We start from the raw sequence: 21,163 nt of genomic DNA, 5'->3' as shown, positions 1-21,163 counted from the left end.
CGCGGCATCCTCGGGAGTGGGATACAGGGATGTATCACCCCGGGGAGACCCCCACGGGTACAGCCGCGGTGGGTCCCCGCCGTCCCCTCGGGGTGGGATGCAGGGATGTCCCTTCCCGCTGGGATGTCCCCTCCCGGTGTGCTGTGCCTCCCGCTGTCCCGTCCCCTCCCTGTGCGCTGTCCCCTCCCGCTGTCCCCTCCCTGTGCGCTGTCCCTCCCTGTGTCCTGTCCCCTCCCGCTGTCCCCTCCCGCTGTCCCCTCCCTGTGCGCTGTCCCCTCCCTATGCGCTGTCCCTCCCTGTGTCCTGTCCCCTCCCGCTGTCCCTCCCTGTGCGCTGTCCCCTCCCTGTGCGCTGTCCCTGTGCGCTGTCCCCTCCCGCTGTCCCTCCCTGTGCGCTGTCCCCTCCCGCTGTCCCCTCCCGCTGTCCCCTCCCTGTGCGCTGTCCCCTCCCTATGCGCTGTCCCTCCCTGTGTCCTGTCCCCTCCCGCTGTCCCTCCCTGTGCGCTGTCCCCTCCCTGTGCGCTGTCCCTGTGCGCTGTCCCCTCCCGCTGTCCCTCCCTGTGCGCTGTCCCCTCCCGCTGTCCCCTCCCGCTGTCCCCTCCCTGTGCGCTGTCCCCTCCCTGTGCGCTGTCCCCTCCCGCTGTCCCCTCCCGCTGTCCCCTCCCTGTGCGCTGTCCCTGTGCGCTGTCCCCTCCCGCTGTCCCCTCCCTGTGCGCTGTCCCCTCCCGCTGTCCCCTCCCGCTGTCCCTCCCTGTGCGCTGTCCCCTCCCGCTGTCCCCTCCCGCTGTCCCCTCCCGCTGTCCCGTCCCCTCCCGCGGGGCCGTTCCCGGTGCGCGGTGCCGCCCCTGCCGGTGCGCGGCGGTGCCGCCAGGGGGAGCCCGCGGGCGGAGTCGCGCAGGGCCCGCGCCGGCGCTCGGAGGAAATGAAGGCGAGTTCCGCCGAGGCGGGAGCCATTACCCGCCGCCGGACCTGAGCCCCCCCTCCCGCCGCCGCCGGGGCCCCGCTCCGCGCCCCCCCGCGCCCCGCACGCCCGTCCCGGCGCAGGTAAGCGCTGCCCCGGGGCCGAGGGCCGGCCGGCGGGGCGCGGGGAAGCCGCGGGGCCGCGGCCGGTGCCTGCCCCGCGCAGCCGCCCGCGGTGGGATCCCGAATGGGGGGGGGTCCGCGGGGCAGGCCCCGGCCCGGCCGCTTTGTCCCCGGTCGGAGCAGCGCGAACAAAGCCGGGGGAGGGCAGAGCGCGGCCCCCCCGGGGCCCGCAGCGGGAGCCCCGAGGCCGCGGGTGTGGGCGCTGCCGGGGGGCTGGGGGGCCCCGGCGATGGGCAGGGGGCTCGGGGCATGGTAGGGGGGTCGCGGGCGCCGCGGGGCTGCGGGCTCCGCATGAGGCGGGTGCCGTGCTCCTGGGGTTTGGTGGGGGTCGAGGGCGCCGTGGGAGCTTGGGGTGGGCGCCGTGGTCTTCGCTGTGGTCCCGTGGTCCTCCTGGGAGCTTGAGGTGTGCACGCCTGGTCCAGGTGTGCGCCACGGCCGAGGGCTTCATCGTGGCCTTGGAGCACTTGCTACGGCCAAGGCTTTTGACGTGGTCCCCCAAGTTCCTCGCGAGGAGTTTGGGGTGTTCGGCATGGCCACGGTGTTTACCGTGGCCGAGGTCTTTGCCATGGCCCCATGGTGCTCACCGGGAGCTCCAGGTGTGGCCGAGGTCTCTGCTGTGTCCGCAAGGTCCTCGCTGGGAGCTTGGGCTGTTCGCCGTAGTCAGGGTCTTTTCTGTAGCGCCAAAGTCCTCACTGGGCTCTTCAGGTGTTCATCATGGCCAAGGCCTTCACCACGGCCTTGGTCATTGCCCTGGTGCCAAGGTGCTCACGGCAAGCTTGAGCTGCTCGCCATGGCCAAGGCCTTCCGTGATGCCTTTGCCATGGCCTTGGGGCTCTCACTGTGGCCATGGGTTTCACCGTGACGCCAAGGTCCTCAGCGGGAGCTTGAGGTGCTCACTGGGCTCTTGATGTTCTCACCATGGCCAACACCCTTGCCAAGGCCTGCTTCTTGGCCAAGGTCTCCACCGTGGCCTTGAGGTGCTCATCACGGCCAAGACCCCTAGACCTTCAGGTCTTGGCCGGTGCTGTGGCCCCGAGGTCCTGGCTGGGAACCTGAAGTGCTCATCATGCCCAAGACTTTCCCCACCGTGGCTGGCATTGCCGTGGCCTAGAGGTGCCCCCGTCACCCTCAGCCGTGGCCCCACGGCAGGTGCCGTGCCCCACAACCCCTCACCGTGGTCCTGCCGCGCCGCACGGCCGCGTCCCTGCCCGCGGCTGCCTGGGGGCTCCCGGGCGCCTCTGGCTGCTGAGAGCCGGGGGGCCCTGGCCGTCCCCCCCGCGCTGCCACCAGCCACCGCTGCCCTTTCCTTTTCTCCCCTCCCAGGTGCTCTCGAGCCGGGCGAGGCGATGCGGTGCGCCCGTGCCGCGTGCTGTGCCGAAGCGGCTCTTTAGATCCTCCCCGGCCCAAGCCTCCCCTGCCATGGATGCCTCCGGGGCTCTTGCTTCGGCTCCCTCCTCCGCGGCTCCCTCGGGCTCCCGCAGCCCCATGTTCCCCCCAGGAGCTGACAGAGAGGAGTGGGGACCGAGGTTCAATTGTGCCCCTTCCACCTCTGCCGCAGCCTCGCAGGCGATGCCAGCGTCTGGCCGGAAGAGGAAGGCCAACTTCTCCAATGACGAGACCGAGACGCTGGTCTGGAATGTGGTGCGGCACTTCAGCGCCCTGTACGGGTCCGAGGCCCTGCGGGCTCACCCCGTGCGGCGGAAGCAGCTCTGGACCCAAATCCAAAGCCGCGTCAACTTCCTGGGCTACACCGAGCGCTCCATCGACGACCTCAAGCACAAGTGGCGCGACCTGCGGCTGGACGTCAAGAAGAAGATCACCTCCAAGAAGCACCTGCCCATGAACCGCGCCGGGGGGCCGCTCCACAAGCCGCGCCTCACGCCTCTGGAGAAGATGGTGGCTTCCACCTTCCTGCAGGCCAGCCACGACTCGGAGCCCGAGATCATCCTGGACCCAGGTCAGTGGTGGTGCTGCGGGCAGAGGATGGTCGGAGCGCTGGCTGTGCTCCCTGAGGGACGTCCGGCCACGTTGGCTCTTGTGGATTGTGGAAAGAGACTCTGGGGTTTGTGTTGGGTTTGTGTTGGGATTGCAGCGTCTGCCAGTCATGGTCCTGTTGTACCCAAGTGCCGGGAACTGCGTGTGCTGGGATTGGAAATCCTCTGTGGAAATCACCTGGGATCAGGGAGTTGTAGAAATCGCGGAGTGCTTTGATGTGGAAGGGATCTTAGAGCTCATCCCGTTCCACCCTGTGCCATGGGCAGGGACACCTTCCACTGTCCCAGGTTGCTCCAAGCCCCAATGTCCAACCTGGCTTTGGACACTTCCATGGATCCAGGGGCAGCCACAGCTTCTCTGGGAAAACTGTGCCAGATCAACAGGATTGGTAGGAGCACCTCAAGCTTTGCAGGAGCAGGTCTTTTTTGTCCTTCTTTCTTCTTTTCTTTAATTAGATGCTGTTTGATCCCAAAGTGGCCTCTCCGGTTTCACTGAGGGCGTCATGGGCCCAGTCCGTGTGGGCCAGACTCGGCTGTCTCTGATCCAGATGCCAGTCGTGTGCCAAGCATGGGGCTCTAGGCTGAAGGAAGAAATCCTGTGTAATGGCATGAAGCTGTGCCAGGAGAGGGTCAGGCTGGAAATCAGGGAAAGGTTCTTCCCCCAGAGGGTGCCGGGCACTGCTCAGGCTCCCCAGGGAATGGGCACAGCCTTGAGGCTGCCCGGAACCTTTGGACAATGCTCTCAGGGATGCACAGGGTAGGATTGTTGGGGTGTCTGTGCAGGGCCAGGAGTTGGATCAATGATCCTGATGGGTCCCTCCCAGCTCAGGTCGTTCCCCAACCCCACAATTCCCTGGCACTAGGGCGTGTCAGCCCGCTGGGGGCTCAGGATGGTGCTGGGGCAGGTGAGGCTGAGCAATGGCACAGCGTGGCCTGGCTGAAGCACCTGTACCTCGGGGCCACCGTGCATCAGCTCAGGCCACCTCCTCTGTGTCGCGCAGATCTGTTCTTCCCCGGCGCCTCCAAGCAGCCCTTCATGCACCTGCAGCCCGGCGTGAGCCACCCCAGCATCTACATCGACACCAACGGGCAACCCTCGGCCCTGCCCGACGTGGAGGGCTCGGCCGCGCCGCGCCTGCCGGGACAGAGCCCCGAGCCCGCCGGCGTCTGCGAGTACGGCCGAGGAGAGGGGCAGGGCGGCTCCGGTACGGCAACCACCGCGGCCCGGGGCTGCTGGGCTGGCAGTGTAGGGCCTGCGTGGAGACTGGCTGGGAACGGCGTCTGCGTGGAGATCTGCTGGCTCCGAGTGGAGATCCGCTGGGAGCGGGGTTTGGATGGAGATCTGCTGGCTCTGAGTGGAGATCCGCTGGGAGCGGGGTTTGGATGGAGATCTGCTGGATCTGAGTGGAGATCCGCTGGGAGTGGGGTTCGAATGGAGATCTGCTGGGTCTGAGTGGAGATCCGCTGGGAGCGGGGTTCGAATGGAGATCTGCTGGGTCTGAGTGGAGATCCGCTGGGAGCGGGGTTTGGATGGAGATCTGCTGGCTCTGAGTGGAGATCCGCTGGGAGCGGGGTTTGGATGGAGATCTGCTGGATCTGAGTGGAGATCCGCTGGGAGCGGGGTTCGAATGGAGATCTGCTGGATCTGAGTGGAGATCCGCTGGGAGCGGGGTTTGGATGGAGATCTGCTGGGTCTGAGTGGAGATCCGCTGGGAGCGGGGTTTGGATGGAGATCTGCTGGGTCTGAGTGGAGATCCGCTGGGAGCGGGGTTTGGATGGAGATCTGCTGGGTCTGAGTGGAGATAGACTGGGAGCGGGGTTTGGATGGAGATCTGCTGGGTCTGAGTGGAGATCCGCTGGGAGCGGGGTTCGGATGGAGATCTGCTGGGTCTGAGTGGAGATAGACTGGGAGCGGGGTTTGGATGGAGATCTGCTGGCTCTGAGTGGAGATCCGCTGGGAGCGGGGTTTGGATGGAGATCTGCTGGCTCTGAGTGGAGATCCGCTGGGAGCGGGGTTTGGATGTGCTGGGAGCGGGGTTCGAATGGAGATCTGCTGGATCTGAGTGGAGATCCGCTGGGAGCGGGGTTTGGATGGAGATCTGCTGGGTCTGAGTGGAGATCCGCTGGGAGCGGGGTTTGGATGGAGATCTGCTGGCTCTGAGTGGAGATCCGCTGGGAGCGGGGTTTGGATGGAGATCTGCTGGCTCTGAGTGGAGATCTGCTGGGAGCGGGGTTTGGATGGAGATCTGCTGGGTCTGAATGGAGATCCGCTGGGAGCGGGGTTTGGATGGAGATCTGCTGGGTCTGAGTGGAGATCCGCTGGGAGCGGGGTTTGGATGGAGATCTGCTGGCTCTGAGTGGAGATCCGCTGGGAGCGGGGTTTGGATGGAGATCTGCTGGCTCTGAGTGGAGATCCCGCTGGGAACGGCGTCTGCGTGGAGATCTGCTGGCTCTGAGTGGAGATAGACTGGGAGCGGGGTTTGGATGGAGATCTGCTGGGTCTGAATGGAGATCCGCTGGGAGCGGGGTTTGGATGGAGATCTGCTGGGTCTGAGTGGAGATCTGCTGGGAGCGGGGTTTGGATGGAGATCTGCTGGGAAGTGTGGGATCTGGATGGAGATCTGGAAAGTGTGGGATCTGGATAGAAATCCTCTGGCAGCAGGGTTTGGTTGAAGATCCAGTGGCAGTAGGGTTCTGGATGGGGATCTGCTGGGAGTGGAGTCAGGATGGAGATCCTCTGGGTGAGGATGGAGATCCTCTGGCATCCACATGCTGGGGAGGGCCTGGGGCCAGGGCAGTGCTGTGGCTCACTGTGGGTTTCTCTTCTCCCGCAGCCGAGTCGGGACCGGAGCTGCGCACTCCAGACGCCTCGGCCATCTCCCCGTCCCTGCGGAACGAGTCCCTGGTCTCCTACGCCTCCATGTCAGAGGAGGAGGAACGGGAAGGCCGGGAGGTGGAGAGGGGCCACGGTGGGGCAGCGGGGATGCAGCCGGGGCCCGAGGCCCCCATGTCAGCGGAGGAGGACATGAAACTGTCCCGCCAGGCCATGCTGATCCGCCGCTGCAGCTCCCAGGGCTCCGTCACTTCCCTGCCCGAGGACTCCCTCAACCCCGCGGACGCTCACTCGGACTGGGGGCACGAGGGAGTGTCCGACCTGCCCGCCCTGGGCCGCGGGCTCGACTCGGCGCATCCCGAGGAGCAGGCGGGGGGCCCGGGCCCGGAGGTGGGCGCCTTGCCCAGGGTACTGATGGGGCCCACCTGGGAGAAGGCTCCGGCGGAGGAGGAGCCGCCGGCCCGCTCCCCGCTGCACGGCGCCCTGACCGAGGAATCGCTGCCCTCCTCCGCCTCTCCGCCGGGAGACGCCCCGGCCGCCGCCGGCCCCGCCCGCGGGCTGGGCTGCTCCCGCCTGCGCGAGGACCGCCGCGAGAGCTGGAGGACTAGCATCCATCACCTGCTCGACCTGGAGGAGCAGTGGGACCAGCTGTACCACCAGGAGCTGGCCATGTGGCAGGAGGAACGGGCCACCCAACGCGAGGAGCGGGCGAGAGACCGGGAGCTGCAGTTCCGCCTGCTCGGCGTCCTCACGGACATCCGCGACGAGCTGCGCTACCTGCGCCAGGAGCGCGCCGGCGCCCGCCAGAGCCCGGCCCCGCCGCCCCCCGAGCCCCGCCGCGACCCCAGCCCGCTCCTCGAGCAGCCCAAAGCCGAGCCCGGCTTCCCCGAGGCGCCGGCCGGGAGCGCCGGCTGGGCTGACGCCGCCGTGCCCAGCCGGAGCCCCTTCGGTAACCGCGGCCGGGGCCGGCGCCGCGGGCGGCCGCGCGGCTCCGCTTCCCGACACAGACGCCTCTTCCTCACCAACAGCTAGGGACGGGCGGGAGCCGCTCCGCCACGGACACGGAGTGCCCGCGGCCGCCCCGGCGACGGGGGACGGCGTGCGGTGAACGCGGGCGGCACCCGGATGGATTCCCCCCCAGCCCCGCCGCCGCGGGAAGGGACGCGGAGGACGCGGGCGGCCGGCGCTGCCCCGGCTCGGAGCGCTCCGCGTGTCCCCCACCCCGCGCGTGTCCTCCCCCCGCGAGGTGACGCCGCGGGGGGGACGCGTGTGACAGCGCGGGAGTGACGGCGCTAGTCCAGTAGGATTTACTACCTGTCGGGGGGTGGGAGTTAGAAACACTTAGTCGCTGACGTGCGAACATTTTATGCAAATCATTTAATGACCTAATTTGCATATAACCGTAAAACTTCTGTTTAAAAAAAAAAAAAAGCCTCCAAAAAAAAAAAAAACCACAAAACCCAGAAATTATGGTTTTGGTGTGTGATCTCTGTGTGAAGGGGTCGTTTGGCCCATGGCTCTGCAGCCCTGAACGGGGACAAGGCCATGGGACAAAGGAGCTTCACCCCATTCCTTTGGGGCAGCCCAGCACCGTGGGATCTGGGCTGGGGAACAGGAGCTGTGCTGTCCAGGCTTGGGACCAGCAGTTCTGTGCATCTGGAGAGGGGTGAGGGCATGCTCATCTCGGGGGGAATGTGGAGAGTCCCCTGCCCAGGAGTGTTTGGGGTCTCCAGGCAGTGTTTGGTGTCCCCAGGAGTGTTTGGGGTCTCCAGGAGTGTTTGGTGTCCCCAGGAGCATTTGGGGTCCCCAGGAGTGTTTGGTGTCCCCAGGAGTGTTTGGGGTCTCCAGGCAGTGTTTGGGGTTCCCAGTCAGTGTGCAATGTCCCCAGGAGTGTTTGGTGTCCCCAGGAGTGTTTGGTGTCCCCAGGAATGTTTGGTGTCCCCAGGAGCATTTGGGGTCCCCAGGAGTGTTTGGTGTCCCCAGGAGTGTTTGGGGTGCCCAGGCAGTGTTTGGTGTCCCCAGGAGTGTTCGATGTCCCCAGGAGCATTTGGGGTCTCCAGGCAGTGTTTGGGGTCTCCAGGAGCGTTTGGTGTCCCCAGGAATGTTTGGGGTCTCCAGGCAGTGTTTGGGGTCTCCAGGCAGTGTTTGGTGTCCCCAGGAGTGTTTGGTGTCCCCAGGAGTGTTTGGGGTCCCCAGGCAGTGTCCCCAGCGAGTTCAGAGGGTCCCCAGGAATGTGCAGGGCCCAGGCAGTCTGGCAGGTTCCAGGAGTGTGTAGTGTCCCCAGGGAGTGTCCAAGGTCCCTGGCAGTGTCCAGTGTCCCCAGGGAGTGTGGAGCGTCCCTGGCATCATTCAAGGCCCCTTGGGCAGGCTGCAGGGTCCCCAGGGAATGTCCAAGGTCCCCAGCAGCATCCTCAGTGTGTGTGCAGGGTCCCCAGGCATTGCGCTGTGTTCCCACAGTGTGTGCAGGATTCCCAGGAAGTGTCCAAGGTCCCCAGCACCATTTGGGGTCCCCAGGCAAGGTGCAGTGTCCCCAGCAGTGCTTGGGGTCCCCAGCAGCGTGTAGGGTCCCTGGCATCATGCAAGGCCCCTGGACAGTGTGTAGGGTCCCCAGGGAATGTCTGAGGCACCCATGGCAGGTGTAGTGTCCCCACAGCGTGTGCAGTGTCCCCGGGGCACCCCAGCACTGCACCCCCTGTCCCCCACTCCATCTCCAGCCCACCCTCTGCGCTGTGTCCCCTGTGCTGTCCCCTTTTCCAGCCCCACAGCATTCGGGGCCCCTTGAGTGCTCGGTGGCAGCTCCTTCCCCCGAGGTGGGGTGGGACAGGAGGGTGCAGCCCCCCGGGAGGGGACAGTGGGGCAGCAGGAGCTGTGGCATTTCCAGGGTCACCCAGCTCTGGCCGCGGCCTCCCAGGAGGACGGTGACACCCAGCTTGGGGACCCCGGGGTGCCTGAGGAAGGGCCCTGGATTCACGTGGCTGCGGGGAGAAAAAATTGTGTGAAATAACTCCCGTCCCTAAATCAGGGGACCTGGGGATGGGCCAAGGACAGGGGACAGGAAGGACCCAGGCATGGGTCGGTGACAGGAGCGGGGGGCTCCACACAGCCCCACCAGCACGAGGCCACCGCAGCCGGTGACACAGGGACCTCCTGAGCCGTTCCCACTACCCTGTGTCCCACCGCGACACCATTCCCACTTTTCCCATCCCGCTGCCGCCGCCTTCCCGCGGCGCAGGCCCGCGCGGACGGGGCGGGAGCGCGGCCACAGAGCACGGGGGAGCCGCGGGCAGGGTGCTGCAGGCTCTGCGGCCCAGCACGACTTTATTCCGTAGCGCTTCTTCCATACAAAACTACACCCCAAGCACTGTACAGCGTGGACGGCGCGGGAGGGGAGGGGAGAGGGGGGGCAGTAAAAATAAGCAGCGGGGGCGAGGGGACACAGCGGCAGGCGGGGGGGGTGGCGCGGGGGGGACACGGCGGGGGGCTGCCCCCCCACCCCGTGAGGCGACATTGTCCGTGGGGGAGAGCGCTGGGGGGGTGAAGTGTCCGTCCGTGGCGGGGGACCTGGGTGGGGGGGGTTCGTCCTCCCCCCTCGGGGCTCCCCGCGTGTGTTCCCCCCCCGCCCCGGCCGGGCACCTCGATTTGGTCGGAAGCTGCGTGGCCGGCGGCTGTCCCCGTCCCGGGGGGTGCCAGTCCGCGGCGGGGGTGGCCCCTAGTCGCCGGGGGGCAGGATCCCGGGCGGGGCCAGCGGCGGCGGCCCCGCCTCGGCTCCGTGGACCCGCTGGTGATCCTTGAGCGATTCCTTGTAGCGGAAGCTGCGGCCGCAGGCGGGGCACTGGTACGGGCGCTCCCCGGTGTGGATGCGCTGGTGCTTGAGCAGGTTCTGCTTGCGGATGAAGCTCTTGCCGCACTGGGCGCAGGCGAAGGGGCGCTCGCCGGTGTGCAGCCGCTGGTGGTTCTGCAGGTGTTCCTTGCGGCTGTAGCACTTCCCGCACTCGGAGCACTTGTAGGGCCGCTCGCCGCGGTGGATCATCTGGTGCCGCACCAGCCCCGAGTGGCAGTTGAAGCTCTTGCCGCACTCGGCGCACGGGTAGGGCCGCTCGGCCGCGTGGCTGCGCTGGTGGATCCGCAGGCTCTTCTTGCCGCTGAAGCTCTTCCCGCACTCGGCGCAGCCGTGCGGCCGCTCCTCGGCGGGGCCCGGCGGCGCGGCGGCGACTCCCCCGGTGTCGGCCCCCGGGCCCGGCTCGGGGCCCGGAGCTTTGCCCAGTCTGTGCTGCGCCGGCAGAGCCACCGCCGCTGGCACCGCCGCCTGTCCCTCGGGGCTCGCGAAGCCCGTGGCGGGGAAGAGCAGCTCCCCGGAGCTGCCCGGCAAACCCACCTCCTCGGGGGGCTCGGCGTGGGGGCACCGCTCCTCCGTCTTCACCAGCAGCCCCTCGCTGGCTGCAGGGCACAGAGAGACCGGTCAGTCCTACCGGGGACACCGGGGGTGTCCCCAAGTCACAGCTCGTCCTGAGGGCGTGCTCCCCCACCCCCCACCCCAGCCCCGTGGTGGGGATGGCTCACCAGGACCAGGGCCCGGGGGCAGCATCTCCCTCTCGGGCAGCTCCCAGGGCTCCCGCACACAGGGCTCTTCCTCCTGCTTGATCCACGACAAGAAGTCGTGCGCGGTGATCAGGGCGTCCGCGCCTGCAGGGAAGGGACACGGACGGGGACAGGGACACTCAGCCTCGCGGGGCCACACCCTGCTCCGGGAGGCACGGGAGGGAATGGCTCGGGGGGTGCAGGCTCAGCCCCGGGCTCACCTGCACAGGGGTCTGGGGGCATCCCCCGCTCCTCAGGGAACTGCTGCTCCCCCACGAAAGCCACCTCCTGCTTGATCCGGGACAGGATGTCGGAGGTGGAGATCAGCGACTCTGTTCACAAGGAGAGACTTGGCCGGGATGGAGCCACACGGTGACACCCACGGCCACCACAGCCCGCGGTGTGTGACCCCTGGACTCCGGCCTCTGGGGACGTCTCCACCCCACAGCAGTTATGGACATCCAGCACCCCCAGGGAGCGGTGGGGACAGGTGACTGTGGGACAGCCCTCGGTGATGGGAGACCCTGAGACGGCCCGTGGGGAGCCCTTGGGCACAGGCACAACCCCTGGGAACAGATGACTGTGGCAGAGCCCGCTGGGGACAGGTGACAACAGCGTGGCTGATGGGGCTGGGTGACTGTGACACAGCCCATGGGCTCTGACACAACGTGGTGGCAGCAGGGGACACGGGGATCTGCCAGTGATGGATATCCAAGCTCTCCAGCACAACAGTCATGGATTTTCTGGGGTCACTCGTGGCAGTTCCCAGTCACAGCGGGAGAACTGGGCCCGGTGGGGATGGGACTGTTGGGGAAGGAGGAGGGACACCCCTGGGGTGGAGGGTGGGGGAACGTGACGTGGGGGACAGCGGGGACAGGTCCTCCCGTGGTGCCTCACCCGCGCAGGCATCCGGTGGCAGCTCCCTCTGCTCCAGCTCCCGCTGCTCAGGGACACAGGGTCCGTCCCCGCGCTCGCTGCGGGGCTGTGCCTCGCTCCTGGAGAGGGCCCCATCTGCCAGGGACAACACTGATGTCACCCCACGCCTGTCACCCCCTCCCTGTCACCCAGGCTTCAGGGGACACTCTGGGGACACACCAGGCTGCCAGGACCTGGCGTCTCTTCTGGCAGAAAATGTTCCTAAATCCCACAGCCTATCCATGCTGGAGGTAGTGTGGACACTCGGGTCCTGGTTCTGGGGGACAAGGACCCTCTCCAGCCCCACGGAGCACTGGCATGGCACAGTGCGTCACCCTGTCCCCACACTCAGCACGAGCCATGGAGCATTCCCTCTGGAATGGCTGGTCCCAGGACACAGCGGGTGCCACCACTGACCACTGGCAGGGGACCAGGGCACCCACGTTGGGGACCCGCTGAGGAGACACAGCCATCGCTCCAACCTGCCAGGAGAGGGGGAAACGGGACATTTACCCAGGGACAGCAAAGCCTCATAGTTCTCCTTCACCAGGTTGTTGTACAGCTCTTTCTGCCACTCCTCCAGGTTCTTCCACTCCTCCGCTGAGAAGTAGACGGCGATGTCAACAAATGTCACTGGCACCTGTGGGGACAAGACCCCCCCGGCTCAGCGGCGGCGCCCACTCCCCAGGAAAACGGAGGGTCCCCCCACTGCCCTGCAGCCCCTGGGGACACTCTACCTTGGGGACCTCGCCCCGGGGGCCGGGGGGCAGCCGCAGCACCCAGAAATTCCTGTTCTTCAGGAGATTCTCCACGTTCTCCAGGCGCCGCTGGAGCAGCCCGTACTCCTGGATGAGGGTGCCCAGCACGGCCCACTTGCTCTCCAGCTGGTTCCCAAATTCCATGGCCGTCTTCTCGCAGTCCAGGAGCTTCTTCTCGGCCGTGCCGGAGCGGCCCTCCAGGCTGAGCAGGCGGGTGGCCAGGAGGTCGATCTTCCTCTCCATGGCTTGCACCGTGGCCACCACGGTCCAGAGCGAGGCCTCGGCGGAATGGAGCTGTGCCTCCCGCACGTGCGCCCGCTCCGGCAGCAGCGGCGGCTGCAGCGGCATCAGGTGAGGGGCCTCCATGTTCCACTCCTGCACCTGGCCCACGGGGAGGGCACCAGTGGGAGGAGGCCCACGGTCACCCCCTGCAGCCTCTGTCCCCCGTTTCCAAGGGTTTTGGCCACCAGCAGCCCCAGAACTGCAGGGCACCCCCGTGTGCGACGCCCACCGGCCTGAGGGGACGGTGAGTGGCAGTCCGGGGTGGCCGTGGGGTCAGTGCCCATCCCTGTCCCCATGGAACAGCTGCCAGAACTAGGCAGGTCGCTATGGTGACCCTCTCCCAACTTGTCACCCCAATCCCTTGGGAGCCATTCCTGGGTCTGCCAGGGCCGGAGCTCACTCGGGAGGAGGATGGGGCTGGGTGGGCAGGGAGCAGCCAGGGCACGTGTGGACCAGGGCTGTCCAGGGACGCCTTGGGGACATAAAGGGACATGCCAGGACAGAGGTGCCTGAGGCATCCCTAGGCTGAAGCCTGCTTAGAGCATCCCGGGGCAGCCTGGGGCATGCCGGGGGCACGGGGATATCCCGGGGCAGAGGTGCCTGGGGACACGCTGGGAACACACAGGCCATCCCGGGTCAGCAGGACATCCCGGGAACACTGCGGCCACCGCGGGGTCGCGTCCCCGGGGACATCCCGGGGCATCCCGAGGGCACGTGGACATCCCGGGTCAGCGGTGCCCGGCGCATCCCGGGGACGCACGGACATCCCGGGGCAGGGGCGCTCAGCCACATCCCGGGCCACCGGGGCCACCGCGGCTCTGCTCCGCGGAGGCGGGGGGGGGCCCCGCGGGCTGGGGGTCCCGGCCGGGGCCGGGCGGCGGCGGGAGCGGGGCGGGCGGGGCGGCTCCGCCTGCGGCCGGTCCCCGGTGCCCGGTGCAGCTGCCCCGGGCCGCGCTTACCTGGGCGGGCGCCCACTCGGCCATGGCCCCGCGGAGCTGGGCCGGGCCCCGGCGGCCGCGGCCGGGGCTGGGGCTGGGGCCGGGCGGCGGCGGCGGCGGCGAGCGCGGAGCGGGGCCGGGCCGGAGCCGGGGCCGGGAGCGGGGCCGGGGCCGCTGTCGGTGCCTGCGCACGGGCCGGGCCCCGCCGCCCCGCCGAGCAGCCACGGGCAGCCGGGGAATCGCATCCGCCTCCTCCGGGCTGGGCGGCAGCGGGCGGGGAGCGGCGGCAGCGCGGAGCGCGGAGCACTGCCGCCTACCGGCACCGGGAGCGGCTCCGCCACCGGCGCGGCCCCGGGACCGCCGCCGGGACCGCCACCAGCACCCACACCGGCACCGGCGGCGCCTCTGCCACCGGCGCTGGCACCGCCACGGTCCGCTGGCACCGGCGGTGGCTCCACCGCGGCCGAGGGCGCTGGCACCCCCTCGGTGGCACCGGGGCGGCGGCACTGCCGCCGGCACCGCTGTGGGAGTCGGTATCGGCTCTGCCACCGGCACCGGTCTCTGCGGCCACACCAGCAGCGATGTCGCCACGAGCGTGGGTGACATTGGGCTGGATTTGGGTCCAGGAACACCGATTTTGGGTGGCACCGAGGGCCAGGAGCAGTGCGGGGAGAGGACATGACCACCCACACCAGGACCCCCGTGCTGGCCAGAAGACCCTCGTGGGGAGACATTCTGGGTTTGGGAACCACCCCGTGTGCTCATCCTGACCCTGGAACCTTTCGTTTGAACAGTGCCGGGGCTGGGGCTGCTGCCAGGCCAGAGAAAAGCGTTACGGTCCCACCTTCCCGGGATTATCCCGGGAAAAGCTCCTCCGGTGCCTCGGTGTTCCAGGATGGGCCATGACGGGGGCTCCTCTGGGCTGGACAGGGATTGACCCCGGCCCCGGGGAAAGGGAGGGCAGCGGGACAAGAAGGGTTAACAGCCTGAGCAGCGTCACGGGAGCCTCAGCAGCCATTTCCCTCCAGGGATGTCATCGCTCCCTGTCCCCTCCAGCACTGTCCCCCAGCTGGGACACCCCAAGCCCCCCAGGCCCTGCCCCACGGCCCCAGGGCTGAGCCTTGTTCATTAAGTTTTTCTCCAATATCCAATCCAAATATGAGTCCGTTTCCAATTTTCCTGCCCCTGTTCCCTGGGGGCAGAGCCCGACCCCCCCGGCTGTCCCCTCCTGGCAGGGAGCTGTGCAGAGCCACCAGGTCCCCCCTGAGCCTCCTTTTCTCCAGGCTCAGCCCCTTTCCCAGCTCCCTCAGCCTCTGAGGTTTCTCCATCTCAGCCATGGATTCACCCGCTGCCAGCACAGACAGGGTTTGTTCAGTTTATTCCCCAAATCTTCCAAACGTCTCTTACCAAGCAGGTGACAGCACGCCTTTGATCCCCAGGATTGGGGACCTGCTGAAGATCCTGCTCTTTGTGGCAGGGGGGACTTAAAGCTGGCTCTGACACAGCAGCTCTGCTCCCTCAGGAGTGAGGGGTGCTGGGGCCCGGAGCAGCCCGTGGGATCCAGAGGTCGGGAGACAGAGGAACCATCCCCTCTGCGGGAATGGAGTCCAGGAGGACACATTCCCTCCTGGTGGGGCTCTCCGAGGGCCAGGAGCAGTGCAGGATGTCCAGGCTGGAGCATCCCAGCCTGGAGAGGGACTGGGGACAAAGGATGGAGGGACACGACACAGGGAATGGCTTCCACTGCCAGAGGGCACGGATGGATGAGAGATTGGGATGAAATTGATCTCTGTGAGGGTGGTGAGGCCCTGGGATGGATTTCCAGAGCAGCTGGGGCTGCCCCTGGATCCCTGGCAGTGCTCAAGGCCAGGCTGGACAGGGCTTGGAGCAGCCTGGGACAGTGGGAGATGTCCCTTGCCATGGCAGGGGGTGGGACGGGATGATCCTTAACATCCCTTCTAATCCAAACCATTCTGGGATTCTGTGAGGAATAAAAGCAAAGCCAACCCCGGGATTTCACTTACGAGAAGGAAACAATGAGAAGCCAGTGCCAAAAGGTTTTTGGGACATCACTGCTGTACCTGGGATAGGCAGGATGCTTTGGGGCTGAGTGTGTTTCCCCAGTCCTGCTCAGAACTCCTGGAACTCCAGCACGGCACCAGCTGGGTGTTCTCTGCTGCTCCTCAGGGGCTGCTGAGCCCAGAGACTTCATTCCAGCTGGAGTCTGTGACTGAGGACAGCCCTCCAACTGGAGGCAACACATTTTCCCTCTTGGCACTCAACTGCAACATTCAAAAAATGCTGAAAACCACCAGCACGTGGGGAGAAAACACAAAATCTGCATGTGCTGCCTCCACAGGCCCCCCCTCCTCTCCTCTTACCCTCTCACTGCTGCATTTCCACTTCCCAGAGGAACATCACCGACACACTGTACACACATTTAGAATATATCCGTGGATTTTTTTTTTCCTCCCCAGAATTTCAGAAACCAAAGCAGCATCTCACCCCACAGGAAAACATGGGGTCAATACGAAAATAGATCCCAAAACCAGAGCTAATTCTATTAACTCTACAGTAATAGGCACAGTAATGGGAGAGCAGCTGAAGTGGGGAAATAATGCACACAATTGGTTGCTCCAAACATCACCTTACAATCCCATTCCCAGTTTTCCAGTTTTCATCCCTGAAAACTTCCAGTGTTTCTCTGTGCGACTCTGGATGCTCTCCAGCACGTGTTCTTTGGTGCCTGGGATTTTTAATGCTCCTTTTGGTACAGCCAGTGCTGCTCTATCCAGCTCCTGCTCCAAGGGGGTGCTGGATGGAGCATGGGAAGAATGACAGGAATTACCCAGGTCCTAATCAGTGACCATGAGGCCATCACCAAACTGAATCAGAACTCGATTCATGTCTTGGATTGCAATGCAGGATGTAACCAAAAGTTTGTATTCCATTACTATTTGTTTAAACCAGGTGGGGCAGTGTTTTCTTTAGCTCTTCCAGGACCCGTCCTCCCTCCAGGGGATATCTGCTGTCCATGGGCCATCGAGGCTCACTGCAGGGCTGATATGATCCCATCATCCCATGGGGAGATGCTCCACCCAGGGGGAGGAGCCCAGCATTCCTACCTGGATCAAAGCTGGCATTGAGAACACCAGCACGGGCTGTGTGCACTGGATTCCCAGAGGAAGACTGGAACCATCTCAGTGGAGCTTCAGAGGAAAACTTCACCCTTCTCCAGGATCATCTCTGCTCCAACAGAACCACATCTGTCACTGCAGGAGAACTGCAGCCACCATTGAACTGGACTGCTCCCAACACCCAACAGGGTGTCAGGTTGTATTCTGACTCTGCCAGTGGGTTCTTTTTTTTTTTTTAGTATTACTCCATTTTATTTTAATTTTCCTATTAAACTGTAGTCCTCACTTGGGATCTCCCACTCCATTGCTTTCAAACCAGCACGATTCAATTCGGGAAAACTTTGCCTCACCCCCAAACTCCAATCCACATGGGACTATAAACCCCCAGCTCCGAGCAGAGCAGGACTTTTGACATCTGGCTGCAAAGCTGTACCCGCAGCTCTGAGCAGAGCAGGACTTTTGACATCTGGCTGCAAAGCTGTACCCCCAGCTCTGAGCAGAGCAGGACTTTTGACATCTGGCTGCAAAGCTGTATCCCAGGCAGACTTGTGGCCCGGGGAGGATGTGGAAATGCCTGCTGAGGGTGGGTTTCTCCTGGGCAGGAGTCGCTGCCTGGCGTGGGCGCGCTGGTGCCGCAGCAGGTACGCGTGGCGGGCAAAGCTCTTCCCGCACTGCGTGCAGATGAACCACGGCACTGTCACCTCCTCAGGCTGGCCCTGGTGGTACAGCAGGAACCGCCTAAACTCATCCAGCTCCTGCCCTGCCAGGAAGCTGTTGCTGCTCCGGATTCCTGTGGGATTTGTTGGTGGATTTGTTGGCGGATTGCGGCGGCTCCCCGATGTTCCCGCCTGGCCCGAGCTGTGGCAGTGCAGGGCTCGGGATGTTCCCGAGGGTGATCCGTGCAGCTGTGTGCCTCCTGCACCCTGGATCGTGGCACCACCGTGGCCTGGAACAAGGAGATTCCAAACATTCTGATGTGAGAGAACACAAATCTCCGAAGAACAACAATTCACCGCTTCTGGACAAAACTTTTAAGCTTTTGGTAAACAAAAAAAAAAAGCAGGGATGAGCTGGAATCCCCCATCCCTCCAATCCTACCATTTTTAAGGTGCTGTCAGTGAATTCCCACAACACCACACACCTGTGCTGAGGCCGGCAGGAATTTTCCTTCCCTCCAAATCCTGCGGATCCTTGACCTGTGCTGCTCTTCCTGCTGGGATATGGCTTTTGCCAACAGGACAGTCTGAACAAGGAACAGAAAGAACATGGTTATAAATATTTCCCCCTGATGGTTTTCCAGCAAATCCCAGCATCACCCACTCTCTAAAGAGCACCTCTGTTATTCCAGGAAAAGATCCAATGAGGAGGGAGCAGCAGCAGCTGCCCCAGTGTCTAAAAGGGTATCTGGGATGCAGGTGAACAGGATTTGTGCTCCAACTTTCATAAAATATTCCAGAAATTACACTCAGAAGGTTGATGATTAAATGTAGAAAAGTGTAAGGTCTCGGATTTGAGCCTTAACCCCAAATTCAGCCACCTGGTGCTGGATTTTTATAGTTCAGTCCTGTGTTTTTTCCCAGCTAATTCCTCCTTGTGCAATGCCCCCAGTTTCAGCAGGTTCTTCTAGGAATCAATCCAAGGAATTACCTGAATGCTGAGAGGAGAGGGAGGGCTCACAGCTTCAGATTTAAAATACCAGTGACGTCAAGCAAACGTATAGTTGGGCACTGAAAGCTAATTAACGAGATTTCTTCATTTTCTGGGCATCATTCAAGTTATTTCAGTATTTCTGCACCAAAATAGTTCAATTCTCTTCAGTGAATCCCAAACCCAGACACACATCAGGGGCTGGGGATGAGGAAAACACAACCTCACTGTAATTAATTAGGGTAGTACAGGATTAATGATCCCGTGTGTCACTGCAGCTCCTGTATCCAAACCTTTTCCACTCCTTGTTCCTTGTTTTTGTTGGCAGCTGCACTCCCTGGGATCCTAAACTGCCCTTCAACCTTTTAAAGGAAAATTGTGGAGCTTCTTGTCTCTCACAAAGATTCACAAGCACCTAAAAGTGAATTGTCTAAAAATCCAGGGGTCTGAGGAGCCACAAGAGTCTGAGGAGCCACAAGAGCCAGGCCAGACCCAGCGTGTGTCCCTTTGGAGACGGGAAACTGACCTTTGCCCAGTGTGATCAAAGACCCATATTTCTCCTTCAGCAATTGCTTATAAAATTCATTCTGCCAATCCTGCAGGCGTGGCCACACGGGAAACATCCCAGGGACCTAAAAAGCAAAACGTTCCACAATCAGGGAAGCTGTGAATCCCTGAAAAACCTCTTATCCCACCAGTTTAAACACGTGGGCACCTCCCAGCTGCTCCCAGCGATGTCTGTGCTATGTGTAAGCAGCATATTAATGAAGGATTTTACATAAGAACCTTCTACTGCTAATCCAGAATGAGAGAAAAGGCTCTAAAGCGATGTGACTCAGCCAGAACAATGATTTGCTCCAACAACCGGGTCAGAAATTAGTCATAAAAACAGTTATCTGTGGTCAGCATCCATGCCCAGCCCCCTCGAGGAATGTGGTTCTTCCTTCAATTAAAAATAAAATAATTCAGTGGTTTAAATAAACCTCGAGGCAGAGCCACGATCTGTCAGACTGGCTGGAAAAGCTCCTCCCTGGTAATGAAAGCTTATTATTAGGGAATAACAATATTATTATTATTAATTAAACCCTCTAAGGGATGTTTTTCCCAAGCTGCTTCCAAGGCTTTACACGCAAATCTCCCTTTTAAATTTAATTTATTCCCATTACCCAGCCCCTCAATTACCCTACAGGGCTCGGAACTCCGGAGCCGTTTTCGGGTTTTGCCGCTCGTGGTGACGTTGCCGAAACCCTTTGGCGTCCCCACCAGCCAGGTGCCGTCTTTCCCCAGGATGAATTTGTTGGGAACAGCTTCCTTCAGCAGGCGCCGTCTCTTGCGCGTTTTCAGAGGATCCGTCTGGAAGGAGCTCTCCTCGAAATGCTCCGAGCACAGGCACTGGTATTTGGAGGGGGTGTCCATGTCCCGGCCCATGTTTTGGATCCACTGCCACAGCAGGGCTTTGTTTTGTAGGGGGAATCCATAAAAACTGACCGAGGTGTTCTTGTAGGCGCCGCTGGTGCCGTTGCGGCAGTTCAGGGCCGCGCAATAACCCATCGTCACGCGGCAGGAACGGGGGGGAAAACTCCCCCAAAAACATGCCAGGGAGGAAGTTTAGGAAGTTCCTGATCAACCTCAGTCCCAAACAGGTCTCGGTTTCTCAGAAAACCCCATGGTTTTGGCGAAGGGGAGGAGCTGAGGTGGCTGAGTGAAGCACGGGAATGAAGTTCCTGCAGGAGCTCCCCATGGAGAGGAGCCAGGTCTGTCCCAGCTGCTTCAAATCAATGATCAGAGAAGGGAAAAAAAAAAGCTTTAAAATCAGCTTAATGCCCCCTGAAGATGCAGATTCACATTTAACTAACCCCTGTGGTGTGCATGCAGATGTGAGCTTTGTTCATCTGTGCAGCCACAAGAGCTCCAAAGGTTATCCAGCACACAGCACAGGGCTCAGAGACAAATAATTCCCAAAAAATGGAAGTTTGGTGCGTGCCAAGGGCTCCCCCATCGGATCAGAGGAGAGTCTCGGGGGTGTCAATCACTGAGGAGATCTTTGGATAGGAAGACTGAAAAAGGGAATAAACCATCCAGGGATCCTGTTGCATGCTGCTCCGAAGAGGAGGAGATCCCAAGGTTTGAGGATGCCCATGGTTAAAAAGGAACGAGGATGAGAAAGTCCAAAAAAAAGCTCACGGAGCTTGACTATTAAGTTAAACACTCAGCATGAAAATTGGTGGGTTTGCCTTTATAGTCTGGTAATAAGAGAAAAGAATAATAAAAAGGGAAGAGAGAGAGGGAGATCAGATGGGAGAGGGAAGCAGATCACCAATTCTGGCTCCAGCACCGATCCATTCTGAGGGCACATTTCCACAGGTAAGTTTTCCCCTCCCTGGAATTAGCTTTCTCCTTTTTCATGTAAATGAGGGAGGACGCAGAGACCCTTCCCCCAGAACTTTCCGGAAAGGGGTTTTGGGGGTCTTGAGCCACCCCTCCTGGCTCAGTCTTTGGCCGACACTCTGTGTGCCCCTTTCCCGACCCCATTCCTGCCCTGCCCTTATCTCCAAGGAGCAGCAGATCGGAAGTGGCGCCAGGAGGTGCTGCCCCACCTCCGTGTTCCTCCTTTCTCCAACCACATCCTGTTCCAACGGGCTTCTTACGGGAGTTTGGGACACAGCCACACATCCGCTCCTTGGGGCCCAGGTGTCCCCACGTCCCCAGCACACGGAGGGCAGGGACACATTGGAGTCCAGAAGAGGCCCCGGAGCTGCTCCAGGGCTGGGAGAGCTGGGAATGTTCCCCTGGAGAGGAGAAGGCTCCAGGGCGAGCTCCGAGCCCCTGGCAGGGCCTGAAGGGGCTCCAGGAGAGCTGCAGAGGGACTGGGGACAAGGGATGGAGGGACAGGACACAGGGAATGGCTTTGAGCTGAAAGAGAGATCGGATATTGGGAAGGGATTCCGGGCTTTGAGGGTGGAGAGGGGCTGGCACAGGGTGCCCAGACAAGCGGTGCC

At 62.8% G+C, this 21,163-nt stretch overlaps 3 protein-coding genes across 3 annotated transcripts; 1 reads left to right on the top strand and 2 right to left on the bottom strand.

Moving 5' to 3' along the window:
- The first annotated feature begins 932 nt into the window (after positions 1-932).
- On the top strand, positions 933-7,565 carry LOC136300293 (uncharacterized). Its single transcript, XM_066202600.1, has 4 exons — positions 933-1,043; positions 2,406-3,039; positions 4,078-4,281; positions 5,911-7,565. The coding sequence occupies exons 2-4, from the start codon at positions 2,502-2,504 to the stop codon at positions 6,939-6,941; spliced, it is 1,773 nt and encodes a 590-aa protein (XP_066058697.1). The 5' UTR covers positions 933-1,043; positions 2,406-2,501; the 3' UTR covers positions 6,942-7,565.
- Positions 7,566-9,193: 1,628 nt separating this feature from the next.
- On the bottom strand, positions 9,194-13,559 carry LOC136300339 (zinc finger protein 282-like). Its single transcript, XM_066202676.1, has 7 exons — positions 13,402-13,559; positions 12,140-12,541; positions 11,916-12,042; positions 11,385-11,498; positions 10,709-10,819; positions 10,470-10,592; positions 9,194-10,346 (listed from the first exon to the last, which is right to left on the bottom strand). Exons 1-7 carry the CDS (start codon positions 13,423-13,425, stop codon positions 9,619-9,621), a joined length of 1,629 nt encoding a protein of 542 aa, XP_066058773.1. The 5' UTR covers positions 13,426-13,559; the 3' UTR covers positions 9,194-9,618.
- A 2,260-nt stretch (positions 13,560-15,819) lies between these two features.
- Positions 15,820-19,999, bottom strand: LOC136300388 (peroxynitrite isomerase THAP4-like). Its single transcript, XM_066202750.1, has 4 exons — positions 19,347-19,999; positions 18,691-18,796; positions 17,659-17,760; positions 15,820-17,463 (listed from the first exon to the last, which is right to left on the bottom strand). Exons 1-4 carry the CDS (start codon positions 19,713-19,715, stop codon positions 16,892-16,894), a joined length of 1,149 nt encoding a protein of 382 aa, XP_066058847.1. The 5' UTR covers positions 19,716-19,999; the 3' UTR covers positions 15,820-16,891.
- Between the last annotated feature and the right edge of the window lie 1,164 nt (positions 20,000-21,163).

The sequence above is a fragment of the Chamaea fasciata genome, unplaced genomic scaffold, assembly GCF_029207755.1.
Source record: "Chamaea fasciata isolate MVZ Bird 193981 ecotype frontalis unplaced genomic scaffold, bChaFas1.0.hap1 SCAF_1, whole genome shotgun sequence".
Taxonomy (NCBI): domain Eukaryota; kingdom Metazoa; phylum Chordata; class Aves; order Passeriformes; family Sylviidae; genus Chamaea; species Chamaea fasciata.
Note: the sequence above shows the minus strand (reverse complement) of the source record. Positions and strands in the feature narration are given on the sequence as shown.

Coding starts and splice junctions, on each gene's coding strand:
- LOC136300293 (XM_066202600.1), top strand. CDS start 2,502: ATGGATGCCTCCGGGGCTCTTGCTTCGGCTCCCTCCTCCGCGGCTCCC. Junction 3,040..4,077: donor CGAGATCATCCTGGACCCAG/GTCAGTGGTGGT, acceptor TGTGTCGCGCAG/ATCTGTTCTTCCCCGGCGCC. Junction 4,282..5,910: donor AGAGGGGCAGGGCGGCTCCG/GTACGGCAACCA, acceptor CTTCTCCCGCAG/CCGAGTCGGGACCGGAGCTG.
- LOC136300339 (XM_066202676.1), bottom strand. CDS start 13,425: ATGGCCGAGTGGGCGCCCGCCCAG. Junction 10,820..11,384: donor GCCACCGGATGCCTGCGCGG/GTGAGGCACCAC, acceptor CCTTGTGAACAG/AGTCGCTGATCTCCACCTCC. Junction 10,593..10,708: donor GCCCCCAGACCCCTGTGCAG/GTGAGCCCGGGG, acceptor CCTTCCCTGCAG/GCGCGGACGCCCTGATCACC.
- LOC136300388 (XM_066202750.1), bottom strand. CDS start 19,715: ATGGGTTATTGCGCGGCCCTGAACTGCCGCAACGGCACCAGCGGCGCC. Junction 18,797..19,346: donor GGAGTTCCGAGCCCTGTAGG/GTAATTGAGGGG, acceptor TTTGCTTTTTAG/GTCCCTGGGATGTTTCCCGT. Junction 17,464..17,658: donor TCCTGCCGGCCTCAGCACAG/GTGTGTGGTGTT, acceptor TCCTTGTTCCAG/GCCACGGTGGTGCCACGATC.